At 49.5% G+C, this 13,794-nt stretch overlaps 1 protein-coding gene across 1 annotated transcript; it reads left to right on the top strand.

Moving 5' to 3' along the window:
- The first annotated feature begins 2,319 nt into the window (after positions 1–2,319).
- Positions 2,320–12,416, top strand: OTX2 (orthodenticle homeobox 2). The gene is made up of 5 exons (XM_077908457.1): positions 2,320–2,409; positions 2,558–2,624; positions 7,170–7,385; positions 8,442–8,593; positions 10,441–12,416. Exons 3-5 carry the CDS (start codon positions 7,289–7,291, stop codon positions 11,059–11,061), a joined length of 870 nt encoding a protein of 289 aa, XP_077764583.1. The 5' UTR covers positions 2,320–2,409; positions 2,558–2,624; positions 7,170–7,288; the 3' UTR covers positions 11,062–12,416.
- Positions 12,417–13,794: the final 1,378 nt, after the last annotated feature.

The following is a 13,794-nucleotide window of genomic DNA, read 5'->3' as shown; positions in this document are numbered from 1 at the left end:
TGCCCTCGTCCAACAGAACCCGGGAATTTTCAGGAAGATTCGGCTGCCCCCGCCAACTGGGAGGACAGCGCAAACCTCTGCGGAGGTCTTGCAGGTTTTCCCACAACACTGGACCCTACAGCAAATAGATCTCCCAGTCTAACATGCTTCCCTTACTTCGTGGAGATCACAAGTACGTGTTCTGAGGCTTCTCCACCCCACCCCCCACCCCCCACCCCTACTGTCCCCAAGGCCTCCCTGCGGCCCTTCCCCTTCGCCAGACGCACAACGTCCATTTTTTCTTTTCCTTCTTTGATGCTTTAAACATCATTGCGATCAAACTGGGAGAAACACTGTCTTTTCTCGGGGTGGGAAGGAGGCTCTGGCACAGGGGATCTGGGTGGATTTGGCCCTTCCTTCACCGAAAGTATCGTGACTCTGGCCAAGTGCTCCCAACCAATGGGCGAGACCGCCTAGGGCATTTGTGGCTCTCTCCTCCCTCCCCAGTTAAGGGCCGGGCGGGGGCGGGGGGCAGTCGCCAGGTGTTTCGGTACAGTGGGGGCGGGGTGAGAAAAAAAAAAAAAAAAGGTCTATACTCACCCTCCCCCCCAGCCCGGGACCCCAGAAAGTCGCGACTCCTGGGACCGCGACAGCCAGCGGGTCTCTCCGGACTGGAGCGGGCGCTGAGGGTTCGGGAGTTGCTGGGCAGACCCCGGGCCGCTCGGGGGCTCGTTGGGACGCGGGGGCCCAAAGCTCTAGAGACACCTGCGAGGCTGGCCGCGGCCACCGAGCGCCCAGCCCCAGGCCGAGCCGCAGCCGGAGCCCAGCCGCGCTGCCGAGCGCTCGCTGCCTCGTGCGCACTCCCGTAATTCGTTAATTGCTGTAAATCCCAAGGACGGCCACATTTGATTACACATACAGTATAAGAACCGACAACAAAGCGACGAATTAATTACCAACTTCATTAACATAGGTCCCCAAATTAAAGGCAGCGAGCTGTTTCTTTGGGCCCACTTGCCGTGGTGGTGGTGGTGGTGGTGGTGGTGGTGGTGGAAGGGGGAGGGTGTTTAGAAAGAGATTTTATTTTTCTTCTCCGGCAGTGGGAGTCATGAGGGCAGAGATGTCTTCTGCTCCCCCCACCCACCACCCCTCCACCCTCAGCCGGTCCTCTGGTGCACCCCCCCCCCCATTCCCTCCGCCCAATCTGCTTTTCTAGGGACTCAGATGGGTTTGGAAGCTGTCGGGTCCCGCTCTCTGTGCCAGGCATTAAAGTTAGGCTGGGGCTCGCTCCCTGGCTCGGGTCCCCTGGTGCCGCCAGTCTCCCGCCTCCGGGCTCTCGGCCCCCGGCTCGGGCCGCGCGGGCTCTTAGCTCCAGGCCCCGCCGCCGGCCAGTGAGGAGCGTTTGTCTTAACGTGGAGCCGTTTCCAGCGCGGGCCTCCTGCGTTCGCGCCCTCCCCGGGTGCCCGGCCGACCCCTCTTCCTGACCTGGCTCCCGCCGTCTCCCCAAACCGGCCCTGGGGTCAGACGCCCCGGTGGTGTGCCCGGCAGCCTGCCTTGGGCTCCTGCAAACTCTTAAAACCCTGTGCGGGTAACAGGAGCCCGAGGCGCTCGCTTCGGGGACCGGGGAATATCGATAAGGGCGCAACGAGTGGGAGAGACCCTGAGTTTCTGAAAATAGTTTGTGATTGGACTTGTGCATCGGTCTTTCCCTTGCCTACACGCCCAACGCTCGCTCCCAGGCCGCCTTCTTTCCCCCTTTCTGGCCCTCAGCGTGCTCTGACCCTGGTTAAACCGGCGTCGTGGCCGTTTTAGGCTTCAGCCCGACTTGCTCTCTGCGTCTGACCCACACGCTCACCGCCGGCGTTGCAGGCGATAACCCAGCTACTGCTCCACCCTCGCTCTTCTCCAGCATTTACCTAAACATTTTTATCTTTCCATCTTATTGTATGGGTTTCCTTTTTCCCCTTCCCGAAAATCAAAATAAAACAAAAAGGGAGTGGGGGGGGGAGAAAGGAAAGGAAGGAAAAGAAGAAAAGGAGAAGAAAGGTAAGGGAGGCCTCCCTGTCCATCATTTTAATTATACAATTAGTTCACATGCTCCGGCCCATAATGTATATTTTAAGCGGAGCCCAGTGTCTTTCAAGAACATTCTGGTAATGTCGGAGGCCTGGATTTGTTGCCCGCTCGTCCCCCCGTGCAGCAGCGGCCTGTTTTCCTCCCCCTGTTGTGTGTTTTTATTATTTTCCCTCTGGCTTAGATGTGTCAATCATTCTCTCCCTGCCATTGGTTGGAGAGTTTGCGTCAAAAAGTTGCCAGAGAGGCGCTTTCTCAGCAAATCTCCCTGAGAGCGGAACCGACCTCAGCTCCAACTCAGCCTCCACTGTTATTAAAAATAAAAATCGCTAGAGCAGCCCTCATCACGTCTACTTTGTATGTATCCCAGAGGGGCCCACGCGTGTTTCGAACTCGAGCTACTTTCCTCATTTTCTATTCTTTAAATTTTTTTTTCGTTGTTTGACTTTTCATGGAGGGTTGAAGACTGCAAGATTTCTAACTCAATACTCTTGATTTCTTTTAGGATAGCGGGCTATTTGGAATTTTGAAGGATAATTAAATTTTTTTCTAACTTCCCATGCGGCCGTAAGGTAAGTGTCCGTCTGTCTTGTCTGCCTGTCTACACCCATGTGTTCCTCTGACTACCATCGCCCCACTACCTCCAATAGACCGACTAAAGCACACTTCTGGGAACGTGGAGTTCTTCTGAAGCATGTTGTATTTTTCTCCCTCGTAAATGTTTTTAGGTGTAGTAACGATCATTGCGAAAAATGTGTGATCTGGAGGTGAGGGCGGGAGTGAGAGGAGGGGAGGCAGCGCGCTCCTGGGGTCGCCGCTTCCGCCAAACGTCGTGGAAACCCTGCGAGGCTAATGTGGGGTGTTCTGGACGGGTTTTGTTTGTGGTTTTGTTTTATGTCAACGCCCATTCTGGGCTTCTCCCTGCTAATTTTGCGTTTTGGCTCTCAGATGTGGCTGGGTCATTTGTACCGATCTCAAGGACATTTTCAGAGTCAGACAAAACGATGCAGATGTAGCTAGATGGATGGGTAATGATGATGGTGGTGGTGGTGGTGATAAGACAGGCGTCTTCTAGGGCCCGCGTGCCCGTAGCCCGACTCGCTCTCCGATTGCCGGGTGAGGACGGTCGCAGCTCGAGCCCTCGCCTGCCCCTACTGAACGGGAGGGGAAACCCGAGCGGATAACCGAGGAGGCTCGCCGCTCTTTCCGGGGCCCTCTCCCGGAGCCCAGAGCAGCTCCCTGCGATTCGCCCTCCGTCCTCCTTTTCCTTTTTGATCACCACTTGTCTCCTCCCAGAATAACCTGGGAGTGCGGGAACTCCCCCACCGCCGGCTGTCGTGGTCCCAGCCCCGGGTCACCAGGCCGGGCGAGAGCTGTTTGCCCGGGATGGTTACCGGCCCGCGCGGGGCAGCCGTCCGCGGGCATCCGGGGCTGGCCGAAGTGTTGGGGAGTGGCCCCTGCTGTGCCCGAGGCCGCGGCGGGCCGGGGGACAGGAAGCCTCACCTTGGGGCAGGCGGCCCCTCCGCCCTCTGGCCTGGGGGCAGCGCCGGGGCCTGCGTGCGCGCTCGCGCGCTCCCCTCCCAGGCTCGGGGACAGCCGGCTGCCGTGGGGCCGGGCGGGGGTCGAGGGGGTGCACCCCGAGGCCCAGCCCTCCGTTCTCGGTCCACCCAGGGAGAACCATCAGGTCTCCACCAGCAGCCAGCCTCGGCGACGTGTTCCGCCGCCAGCTGCAAAGAGGTCTTCCCGCTGATGCGTTCAGGGGCCTCTTGGAATCACGGTCCGACTTCGGAACGCATCTTTCTGAAATCGAAGTCCCCGGTCAGAACTCCCACCGAGCTGGCTTTTTCCTCCGGTGCAGACAGTGGTGGGCTGTGGGGACAGAAGGCCGAGCTGCGTTGGCCCTGGAGTGCTGGGGGACTTGGGGAGGGCACGGGGCAAGTCGGATCCTTGAACACCCCCCACCCCACCCCACCCCACCTCGGTCCTAGAGCTGCGGGTCCGGATTTCTCGCTCCCGCTCACTTCGGGACTTTTTCCAGGCACCAAAAGTTATTAGCACAGGAGGCGAGTTGGAGAGCAAACTCCTCCCCCCAAAGGAAGGTAGACACCCAGACCTCTCCTCTCCGAGCTAACACTGGGGCTTTCTCCTCACCATAATTAATAGTCAAGGCCAACCCTTTTGGCACGTTTCTTCCTCCCTCCCTCGCGGGTGGCAGCCCTGTTCGATTCCCCGAGGCCAGAAACTTTCCCTCGAGTTCGCCCGAGAGGGAGGCCCGCGCCGGCCGCCTCCGCGGTGCCCGCATCTCTCCTCTTTCTTCTCTCCTGCCTTGCGCTCTCTCCCGAGCCACAGGCCAGTCGCCAGTCCGCGTAGTTTTGTTTCTTTTCCATCATGCAGAAAATTAATCAGCCCGGACGAGAAGCAGAGCTGAGCACGGCGGCCTGTAATTAAGGGACGTGTGCCCCTCGGATTATCTCGTTAGTTTATCAAGAAAACATTTATTATAATTAATTCTTGGACGAGGTAATTATTATTGAGCGAGGACACAGCAACTGGTAGATGGGCTCCTTGGAAGGAAAAAAAAAAAAAAAACCAACAAGCGGGGCGGGGGGTGGGGGAGATGCGGGGGAGGTGGGGGGAGAGCGACAGATTGCACGAATTGACCGTTAGATATAAGGCGGCGCGGGCCGGGGCGGGCAGTGGAGCCGGACCCGGGGCGCCAGGACTGCGGGGCTGCCGCGCGGGGACGCCGGACCGAGGCATCGCGCCCGGACTTGCGGCGCCCGCCGGCCGCGGGCACTCGCCGAACCACCGTCACCCGCTCCCGTAGGTAGGAGTTCTCCAGCCGCCACCTCCTGAGCGATCATATGGAAGCTTGTAGCTTTGAAAGGGTCTTTCTGTCCCCCTTCTAGGCTCGGCTTAGAGAGGAAGGGAGAAAGGTGTCCATTTGGGGCTTTGGAAGTTAGATGGAAGGGCCCATGGCCTCTTCTTTGGAGAGTGCATACCTAGGCCGGCTGCTGAGAGTACTTAGTTTTGTTTGGGGGTATGTCTCTTTCTCTTTCAAAGATGCAATCCAGTAGTAAAAGCGAAAAACTGTTTACTCCTAAATTTTAGTGTTATTTGCGTTGGTAAGGGCACAGGAGCTCCAAGAAGGATCTTTGCCTGGTGCTTTCTATCTGCTACTGCCTTTTATGTTGGAATGTGCCACTTTCTGTAACAGACATTTCTAATTGGGTGAGAATTCTACATGTAAAAACAATTGCGTGTGTCTCATGTGTACATCTGCTATGATTTTAGTTTTTTCTACAGTAGTTCAGAACTTTCCAATGTAGTAGGATTGTATTAAGAGAGAACTCCAGCTCAGAGGCTATTTAGACAAATAAAATGACTGTATTTTAAAGCAATATTATTTTCACAGCCTCCAAATAACTGTCTTGAAAAGAGAGTAGAAAATATCAAGTCTTTGTTATAGGATCTACATTAGTTTTGCTGATAAGATAGTACAAATTCCCCCAAAAGGGGTATTTATAAAATTACATTAAATCAGATCTGAGGGTGGAAAAGCATGTTTTTTGTGCTATGAATTTAAAGCAGGAAGAAGTTAGAGTAACTGGGTTCCATTTGTGGACTTTTGTGTCTTGATTTCTAAAGCAATGTAAATATGAAAATCCAATGCTGAAAACTCAGTAGGACCTTTGTCAAAGTAAGAGGCAACTTCTCCTAATCTTGTATCCGCCATTTTGAAGCAATCTCTCATAGTGTCAAAGTTGCAAAGTAGAGATCCTTGCAGGATAAGTGCCATTTTTTAGGCAAATAAAAGCCAGACTTGAAAACTGTCAGCCCATATTAACATCCAGTTTGGATCCCTTTGCTTGGGGCAGTGAGAGACGCTCAGCTGAAGACAGTAAATAACTTTTCTTTTTCCTTCCTTTCTTTTGCTTCCCTGAGCTCTTTTTCTTTATAGGATTGTAGGAAACTTGAAAGGTAGGGAGAAATTCTATTAGTTTCACAACTTTGAGTGTTTGTGTATCTACCTTCCTCAAAACTAAAATGTGCAAAAGGCAGCCGGAATTAACAAGAAACTCTGCTCTAGTTGCTGAGGACCCAAATGTCTGAAAATTTGCCTCCCGCAGGATCTACAGCCTCCACAACACCAAAATCAACATGGAAGCGGCTTGCACTACAAATGCGGACGCTTTCTACTTGCAAATGTGGGGGCCTGTCATTATCTGATTGGTGGGATTCTAACTTCAGAATTCCTAGCAAACCTCATGCCAATCTTTAAGACTTTTTTTTGCAGTATGTTTAAATATTTGATGGGTGTCGATTAAAAGTTAAATACTTGTTTGTTTAGCTTTAGTTCTTTAGACACATAATCAAGGTCCTCCAAAACCTTAATAAATCTGTTACTTACCTCAAAATCTAATTACCCAGACTACTAATTAGGTGAAAATGATTACTGGAAATGACTTCAAATGTGGAGTAATAGCGGTTGAACAGTTTTCTCAAGTTTGTCGATTAGCAAGTTGGTATTTTAGATGTTAAATGCACTGACATTTTAGGTTCACAGCAGTTAAAAGTGGTAAAAAGCTAAGGTAATTAAAATTTGCCTTGGAAAGGCAACAGTCTGGGGAGAGGTAGATTTCTTGAATTGTTTCTTTGTTTCTCACCAATGGGCTTTGTTATCAGCATTATTTATTTAGCCAAAGAGTTCTTTGTCTCTGCAAATGGCCCCAATCAAGTTTTGTTTGAGACAATTAGCTAGTGCCAGCCAATGAGTCCTATGCAAATGTAGGGATAGGAATGCAATGTGTGCATTTGAAGGCGTGGGGTTTTGTTCTTCAGGGAAGGCAGATTGTAATTGCTTTCTTCTGGTACTTTTTTTTTTTTTTTTTTAACTTTAGGGTGGGGGTGGGGAAGACAGGTTTATCTGGTCTCTCTCCATCCCCTCTAGTTCCAGAGCAGCTGGGGGTGGGGGTGGGGGGTTGGTGGCAAGTCTTTTAAAAGCTTCTACCTTGCATAGCCCAGGCTCTTTTTAAGTTAGTGGTGGAACGTGGAAGAGCTGCCGCCTGCGAAGCAGTAAACCAGCACCTCTGTTTGTTTGTTTGCTTTGTTCATAGTTCAACTGCTCCAAACCCACACACCAAGGACCCTGAATCTGTCCACCCCCAGCAAAGCGAGACCTTCTGGCTGGGTCCCCCCAGTTTGGGCCGATTTTGCGCCTCCAAACAACCTTAGCATGATGTCTTATCTTAAGCAACCGCCTTACGCAGTCAATGGGCTGAGTCTGACCACTTCGGGCATGGACTTGCTGCACCCTTCGGTGGGCTACCCGGGTAAGTGAGCCTCGCGGCACTCCTGCCCCGCCTTTCCCCACTCCCGCCCTGCGGGGATGTGACACCCTTTCCCCCGGAGCACTGGGGCTGATGGTCTTGCTGCCCTACTCCGGCTCCAGGCGAAGCGTCCCCACTGGGTTTTCCTTCTAAGAAGCAGCCCAGAGCCACAGGACGTTTACCGGCCGGAGGGAAGGATAGGGGCCGGAGGGAGGAGGTGGATCCCGCCACACTTGCAGAAACGCCCAGAGCTCTATTCTTAATTGGAGTGAATGGGGGAGCCGCGCTGTGGTGGTGGTGGTGGTGGTGGGGGGGTGTTGGAGGAAGGTTACAGCCTCCACCCGTATCTCAAAGCCCAGTTTCTCGGAAGTGTCCTCTTGGAGAAGCTGGGTCTCTCCTAAATTCTCCTCGCCCCGCCTGGGGTTTCCCCTCTGACCTCCAGGCCCTATGCCTCTAATCCCTAGAGGTGTGATTTGCCGTCCGTATGGGTGCTTTCCTTTCCGGTCAAATCTGTTTGTTTTGTTTTGCTTAAAAAAAAAAAAAAAATCCTTGTAGAAGTTTTAAATACGCCCCCATTTTAAAGATGTAGGAACAAAGGCAGTTGGAGTCCCCAAAACAAGGATCTCGAGTAGGATCGAGATTTCGCCCCCTCAATCCGAACTGCGGGTCCTCTGGGACCCTTTGACTTCGGGGAATGGATTTTTTGTTTGTGTTATGGTCTAGGGGATGGTTTTGAGGGGTGTTTGGGTTTTGGCTTCCTTTTATTTCATTTGTTAGCTACCGAAGGGTCGCTCTGGCTGGAGCGATCTCCGACGTCAGGTGGAGTGGGGGCCTCACCTGGAAGGGACAGTGTGTGTCTTGCGACCCCAGTGTTCGCTGGAGGAGCCGAGGCTGGGAAGGGCGGGTGGGGAGAACCCTGGTAGGCTCTGGGTTGGAGGGCTGGGAGGACGAGGGAAGTGCTGGGAGTGGGGGTTGGGGGAGTCGGAGCACCCGCAGAGACCCCTATGACTGAGAAACTGCTCCCCCACCCTAAAGGGCCCTGGGCTTCTTGTCCCGCAGCCACTCCCCGGAAACAGCGCCGGGAGAGGACGACGTTCACCCGGGCGCAGCTAGACGTGCTGGAAGCTCTATTTGCTAAGACCCGATACCCAGACATCTTCATGCGGGAGGAGGTGGCGCTGAAAATCAACTTGCCTGAGTCCAGGGTGCAGGTAGGGCAGATGTAGATAGAACCAACCTTCCCGACCATGCTGCCCCTCCCCTGAGCACGGTGTATGTTGAGGACCCAGGAGAATCCCACGTCTTAGGACCAAAAGGAAGGCTTGAAACTAAGTGCTCCATTAGAGGCTAGTAAACTCTTCTCCTAAGGCCTCTTCATATGCCTGATAATTCCTTGTACTCCATTTTGTTCCCCCACCCCATCGTATAAGCAAGAGCCTTTCAGCTTAGGTTGTAAGGCAGGACTGGCAATTTAGCTGCAGTTTAAAAAAAAAAAAAAAAGCACAATTCTAGAGCTCTTGGGTCCCTAGCCAACAGAGGCCCAGTTTGGGCAGATTTCAAGGACAGTTACTTAATATTTTAATACTTCCCTTTCCCCATGTGGAAATCCTACCCCATTTTCATCTCTTTTAGGGGTGAAAGAAGCTTAGCTCCTGGATAGTCCCAATATTTTTACAGGTAAAGAAATGCAGTCAATGACTTGCTCAAGGTCACATGTCAATTGGCTGGTAGAGCCAGGCTATAAAAGCAGCTGGTGCTCTTGCCAAAGAAATTACACAATAAAAGGGTTTTCTTTGACTTATTTGGGATTGAGCAGAATTTGCTAGCTCTGAGCCATTCAGCAGATAAAATATCAATGCAATATCCTCAATGACACCCCTCCTCCCTCTTTAACTAGAAATTAAGCTGGAGTGGGAAAGTGAACTCCCAACTTTTCTGAAATGCAAGCACCATACAGAGTTCTCTGGAAAGAACATTTAGCAACTAAACACACACACACACACACACACACCTGGGACTCCCCTTCAGCTAGGACGCATCAGTGTGAACTTGAAAACCAGACAAAAGACTTTTCAAGTTTTGGCATCTTTGTGAGGCTTGACCTCAAGTCTTTACTGAAAGAAAATAAATGGCTCTGAATGATTGGTGGTGATATGCTCAGCCTTGGTGGCACAGTTAACATGCCCATATATTGAGCTCATTCAAGAAGACCACTAAGGACTTGTTGCTCAGAAACCAGTTTCAAAAAAGGGTGGTAGTTTCTTTGATAGCCTCCTTCCCCTGACACCCCCCTCCCCCATACGCCAAACACTGCTCCTTCATTGCAGAACATGAACAGGGCTGGTAAAGAGAATCTTCAAAGTTGCAGGCAGAGGCTTAAATTGACAAGCCAGTGAACATAGTACAGGAAACTGAATCTGTGTGATGAGCGGCACTACCACCCGTGCAGCCAGACTCCAGAGTCAGACTTGAGACTAGCAGAGAAGTCTGTCCTCAAGCTCAAAACATACTATATACAAGTCCTTCCACTTAACGTAGAGAAGCTCTCAGCAAATAGTGCCTTTCAGACCTTCTTCTTCAACAAGATCGCTTCTCCTTGGAGCTTTCTTTTGTGAGTCTTTCAAGGAGAGGAAAAAAGGTAGAGTGACTAGCAGTTATTCCCCAAAAGATGGACTGTGCACTTTGAATTTACGCTAGTAATAACAGAATTGTTTTCCCTCACTTCTCTTGTGTTTCCCTCCAAGTGAAATATATTCTATTTCACTGTAAGAGTGTTCCACATGCCACTGGGTCTATGTACACATTTTGTATTTGATGTGAAATATGAGAAAGGAAAATGAGAGGGAAATTTTTTAGCCACAGGATTTATTATTCTGGGCTAGGAGTCAAATGCTTTTAGAGAGTCTCCCCACTTTCTTACTATCCCAGGGGTATATATAAAAGCACCATAAAGTAGGTTTTTAGTGGCAAGACAGATTGTCTGCTTAGCTCATCTATAATCTGGGAGCCACTCTTTCCTTATTTATACCATGTTAAAGAAATTTCTTTCCCTTTCAAGGTATGGTTTAAGAATCGGAGAGCTAAGTGCCGCCAACAGCAGCAGCAACAACAGAATGGAGGTCAAAACAAAGTGAGACCTGCCAAAAAGAAGACATCTCCAGCCCGGGAAGTGAGTTCAGAGAGTGGAACAAGTGGCCAATTCACTCCCCCCTCTAGCACCTCAGTCCCAGCCATTTCCAGCAGCAGTGCTCCTGTGTCTATCTGGAGCCCAGCTTCCATCTCCCCACTGTCAGATCCCTTGTCCACCTCCTCCTCCTGCATGCAGAGGTCCTATCCCATGACCTATACTCAGGCTTCAGGTTATAGTCAAGGATATGCTGGCTCAACTTCCTACTTTGGGGGCATGGACTGTGGATCTTATTTGACCCCAATGCATCACCAGCTTCCTGGACCGGGGGCCACACTTAGCCCCATGGGTACCAATGCAGTCACCAGCCATCTCAATCAGTCCCCAGCTTCTCTTTCCACCCAGGGATATGGAGCTTCAAGCTTGGGGTTTAACTCAACCACTGATTGCTTGGATTATAAGGACCAAACTGCCTCCTGGAAGCTTAACTTCAATGCTGACTGCTTGGATTATAAAGATCAGACATCCTCATGGAAATTCCAGGTTTTGTGAAGATCTGTAGAACCTCTTTGTGGGTGATTTTTAAATATACTGGGCTGGACATTCCAGTTTTAGCCAGGCATTGGTTAAAAGAGTTAGATGGGATGATGCTCAGACTCATCTTCCGATCAATGTTCCGGGAGGCATAGAAGGAAAAATGAAGGGCCTTAGAGGGGCCTACCAACCAGCAACCTGAAATGGACAAACCAGTCTACTTAAGAGCCTGTCATAGTTTTAGATCATTGGTTTTCCTGATTTGCAAAGTGATCAAAAGCATTCTAGCCATGTGCAACCAAATACCACCAAAAATAAACAAAACTAAATTGTGAGGAAAAGAGGGAAGGACATAGCCTTCTTAAGCAGAGGTGTTCCAATGTTTTAGCCAATCCGTGGTTGAATCTTAGGAATGAACAGTGTCTCAAGCTCACTCACGTTTCATGACCAACTGGTAGTTGGCACTGAAAAACTTTTCAGGGCTGTGTGAATTGTGCGACTGATTGTCCTAGATGCACTACTTTATTTAAAAAATAATGTTCATAAGGAGTCAATATGTAGTTTAAGAGACAATCAGTGTGTGTCTTATATAAATGGTACATCTGTGGTTTTTAATCTGTGCTAGACTTCAAAACTGTGATCTCCTGTTATTGTATGCAACCTTGAACTCCACCTCTGCAGGGGTTCTTCTGTGATTAAATAGGTTATAATTATAAGCAAATTCAGAGCAACTGAGTACTTATCTAAAAAGATTACCTTTGGCTGGAGGTGAGCTGCACTGAAACTTTACAACAAAAATGTCTCTGGACAAGGAGAGTGAGAGAAGAGAAACAAAAGGACACTAATTCATCTGTAATTTACTGTTGGTAAGCCTAGCAGTAAAGAGACATTGGTCAATTGCTCTGACCCTGATGAATTTATAAACTGAGATCATTGTCGTTTATGCTTGCAGATGTTAACTGGAAAAGTTATATATGCATAAACCTTTTCTTCCTGGATTTGGCAGATATGTATAATTATATTAAAATGGTTCTAGCACAACATTGGGTCCAGTTTAATTTTATACCACTATTTATGGATGAGAAGCCCACATTCAGCCTCTCCTTCCCCCAACATGTTTTTATTTAGGTCAGGGAGGAAATTAGCAAACTTTATTTTAAAAGCCTTTTTGGCTTTATGGATGAACTAGATATAATGAGTGACTGTGGTATGTAAACTTTTTTGTGACTTCCATCAGGACTGCTCTGAAATAGAACATAGCCTACCAATCATTAGGATCTTGCTCTACTTGCTTTTCTCTCCCTGCCACATACCATAATGATTTCTTAGGCACTTTATTGATATGTTTTAACGTAGATCAATTTTTTTTTTTTTTAAGTGAGAAGGGAAGAACTGAAGTGCCTCAGAGAAAATGAGAATGACAAGAATTCCTTGTTTTTTATTCTCTCATTTGATTAAGGGGATTTCGTTTTTTAACTTTCAAAAAAATCTGAGGTATACATGAGAGGGAATGTAATCAGAATCTGAAAGCAATTCAAGCAGAAATGATTTCTGAACAAAAGAGTTTCAGAAAAGTTTTAAAACCTATAATTTCAGTAGTTGAACATAAGGCATCCTGGTCAGTTTTGTTTTTGTTTTGTTTAAAGAAAGTGCTGAGGGGGAAAAAAATAGGTCCCTTCTCCGTTCTACCTGCATTTTGTAAACCAATCAGCAGAAAAGACAAATGAGCCAATGATCATGGTGCTCCTCAGGTAAAAGAAATACTTAATTTCATTTAAAACTCTATGCTCTTAAGTTTGACCAAAATTAAGTGACTCTTGATTGTAAATTTTTAAATGAACTTTAGCAGTTGCAACCATTTTGTTTTCTGGCTAATTTTTCTGTCCCTGGCTGTGCATGCTCTCTTGATCCCTACTTAGTCTTGCCCAATAAGTAAACTGCTTTTGTTTTATTGCTGAAGGAAATGCAATAGTTTACAACCAACAACTGAGGCAAAGCTTGATGGCAAGATTATCCAGTACCGACTGATCATATTCACCCTACTGTAGTTTACACCAAGGGGAAATTGAGGCCCAAGAGCGGGAATCTTTATGATTTTCCAGCGTCTGGGTCTAGTGCTCCCAGCTTTTCTCCTGCAACAGTAAAGCAGATCCAAAATAATTTCTCACACTGCTTTTAGTTTTCAGAATGCTTCACGAAGAATCAGAAAAGACCCCCCCCCCCCATCCCCTCCACCACCCCACACGCTAAAAATCCTAAGGACAAACCTGACATGCCCAGCAAATAACGCAGTTTGGTTTCTCTCCCGTTACTGTAAAAATGAGGGAGGTTGGGAAGAGGCGTTGAGCACTCTCTGAAACTAATTTTTCCATCACCTTTGCACAACTTCGTTTAACAGACCACGGAGTCCAATCCCTTTGAATTGACGGCCAAGTAGAAATGAATTCCCCCTGACTGCAGGCGAGGGAGGGAGGGAGAGGGAGGCGGGAGCTAGCGCCGCCTTAGAGCCAGCCGGGTGGATCGCCGCTCTCAGGCCGGACCCGGTTTGATAAAGTTAAGCCCAGGCAGGGTGCACACTTGGGCTGGAGTGACGTCATCGTCTGAAGGCGTCGGGGAGCGACCTGCCCGGCGTGCGGGCAATTACGGATCACCTGAGACGGGGGACGCGGGTGGGGGTGGGGCGGGGAGCCGGCCTCGCCGAGATCTGCTGCTCACACCTTGTGTCCTACGCACGAGTCCTGGCCCTTCGTA

The sequence above is a fragment of the Canis aureus genome, chromosome 9 (assembly GCF_053574225.1).
Source record: "Canis aureus isolate CA01 chromosome 9, VMU_Caureus_v.1.0, whole genome shotgun sequence".
Taxonomy (NCBI): domain Eukaryota; kingdom Metazoa; phylum Chordata; class Mammalia; order Carnivora; family Canidae; genus Canis; species Canis aureus.
This window is presented reverse-complemented; position numbering and strand designations above follow the sequence as displayed.

What these genes read in the sequence shown, in the direction of transcription:
- OTX2 (XM_077908457.1), top strand. Translation starts at nt 7,289, where the DNA reads ATGATGTCTTATCTTAAGCAACCGCCTTACGCAGTCAATGGGCTGAGT. An exon ending in CCCTTCGGTGGGCTACCCGG is followed by an intron (nt 7,386 to 8,441) that starts GTAAGTGAGCCT and finishes CTTGTCCCGCAG; the next exon opens with CCACTCCCCGGAAACAGCGC. An exon ending in TGCCTGAGTCCAGGGTGCAG is followed by an intron (nt 8,594 to 10,440) that starts GTAGGGCAGATG and finishes TTCCCTTTCAAG; the next exon opens with GTATGGTTTAAGAATCGGAG.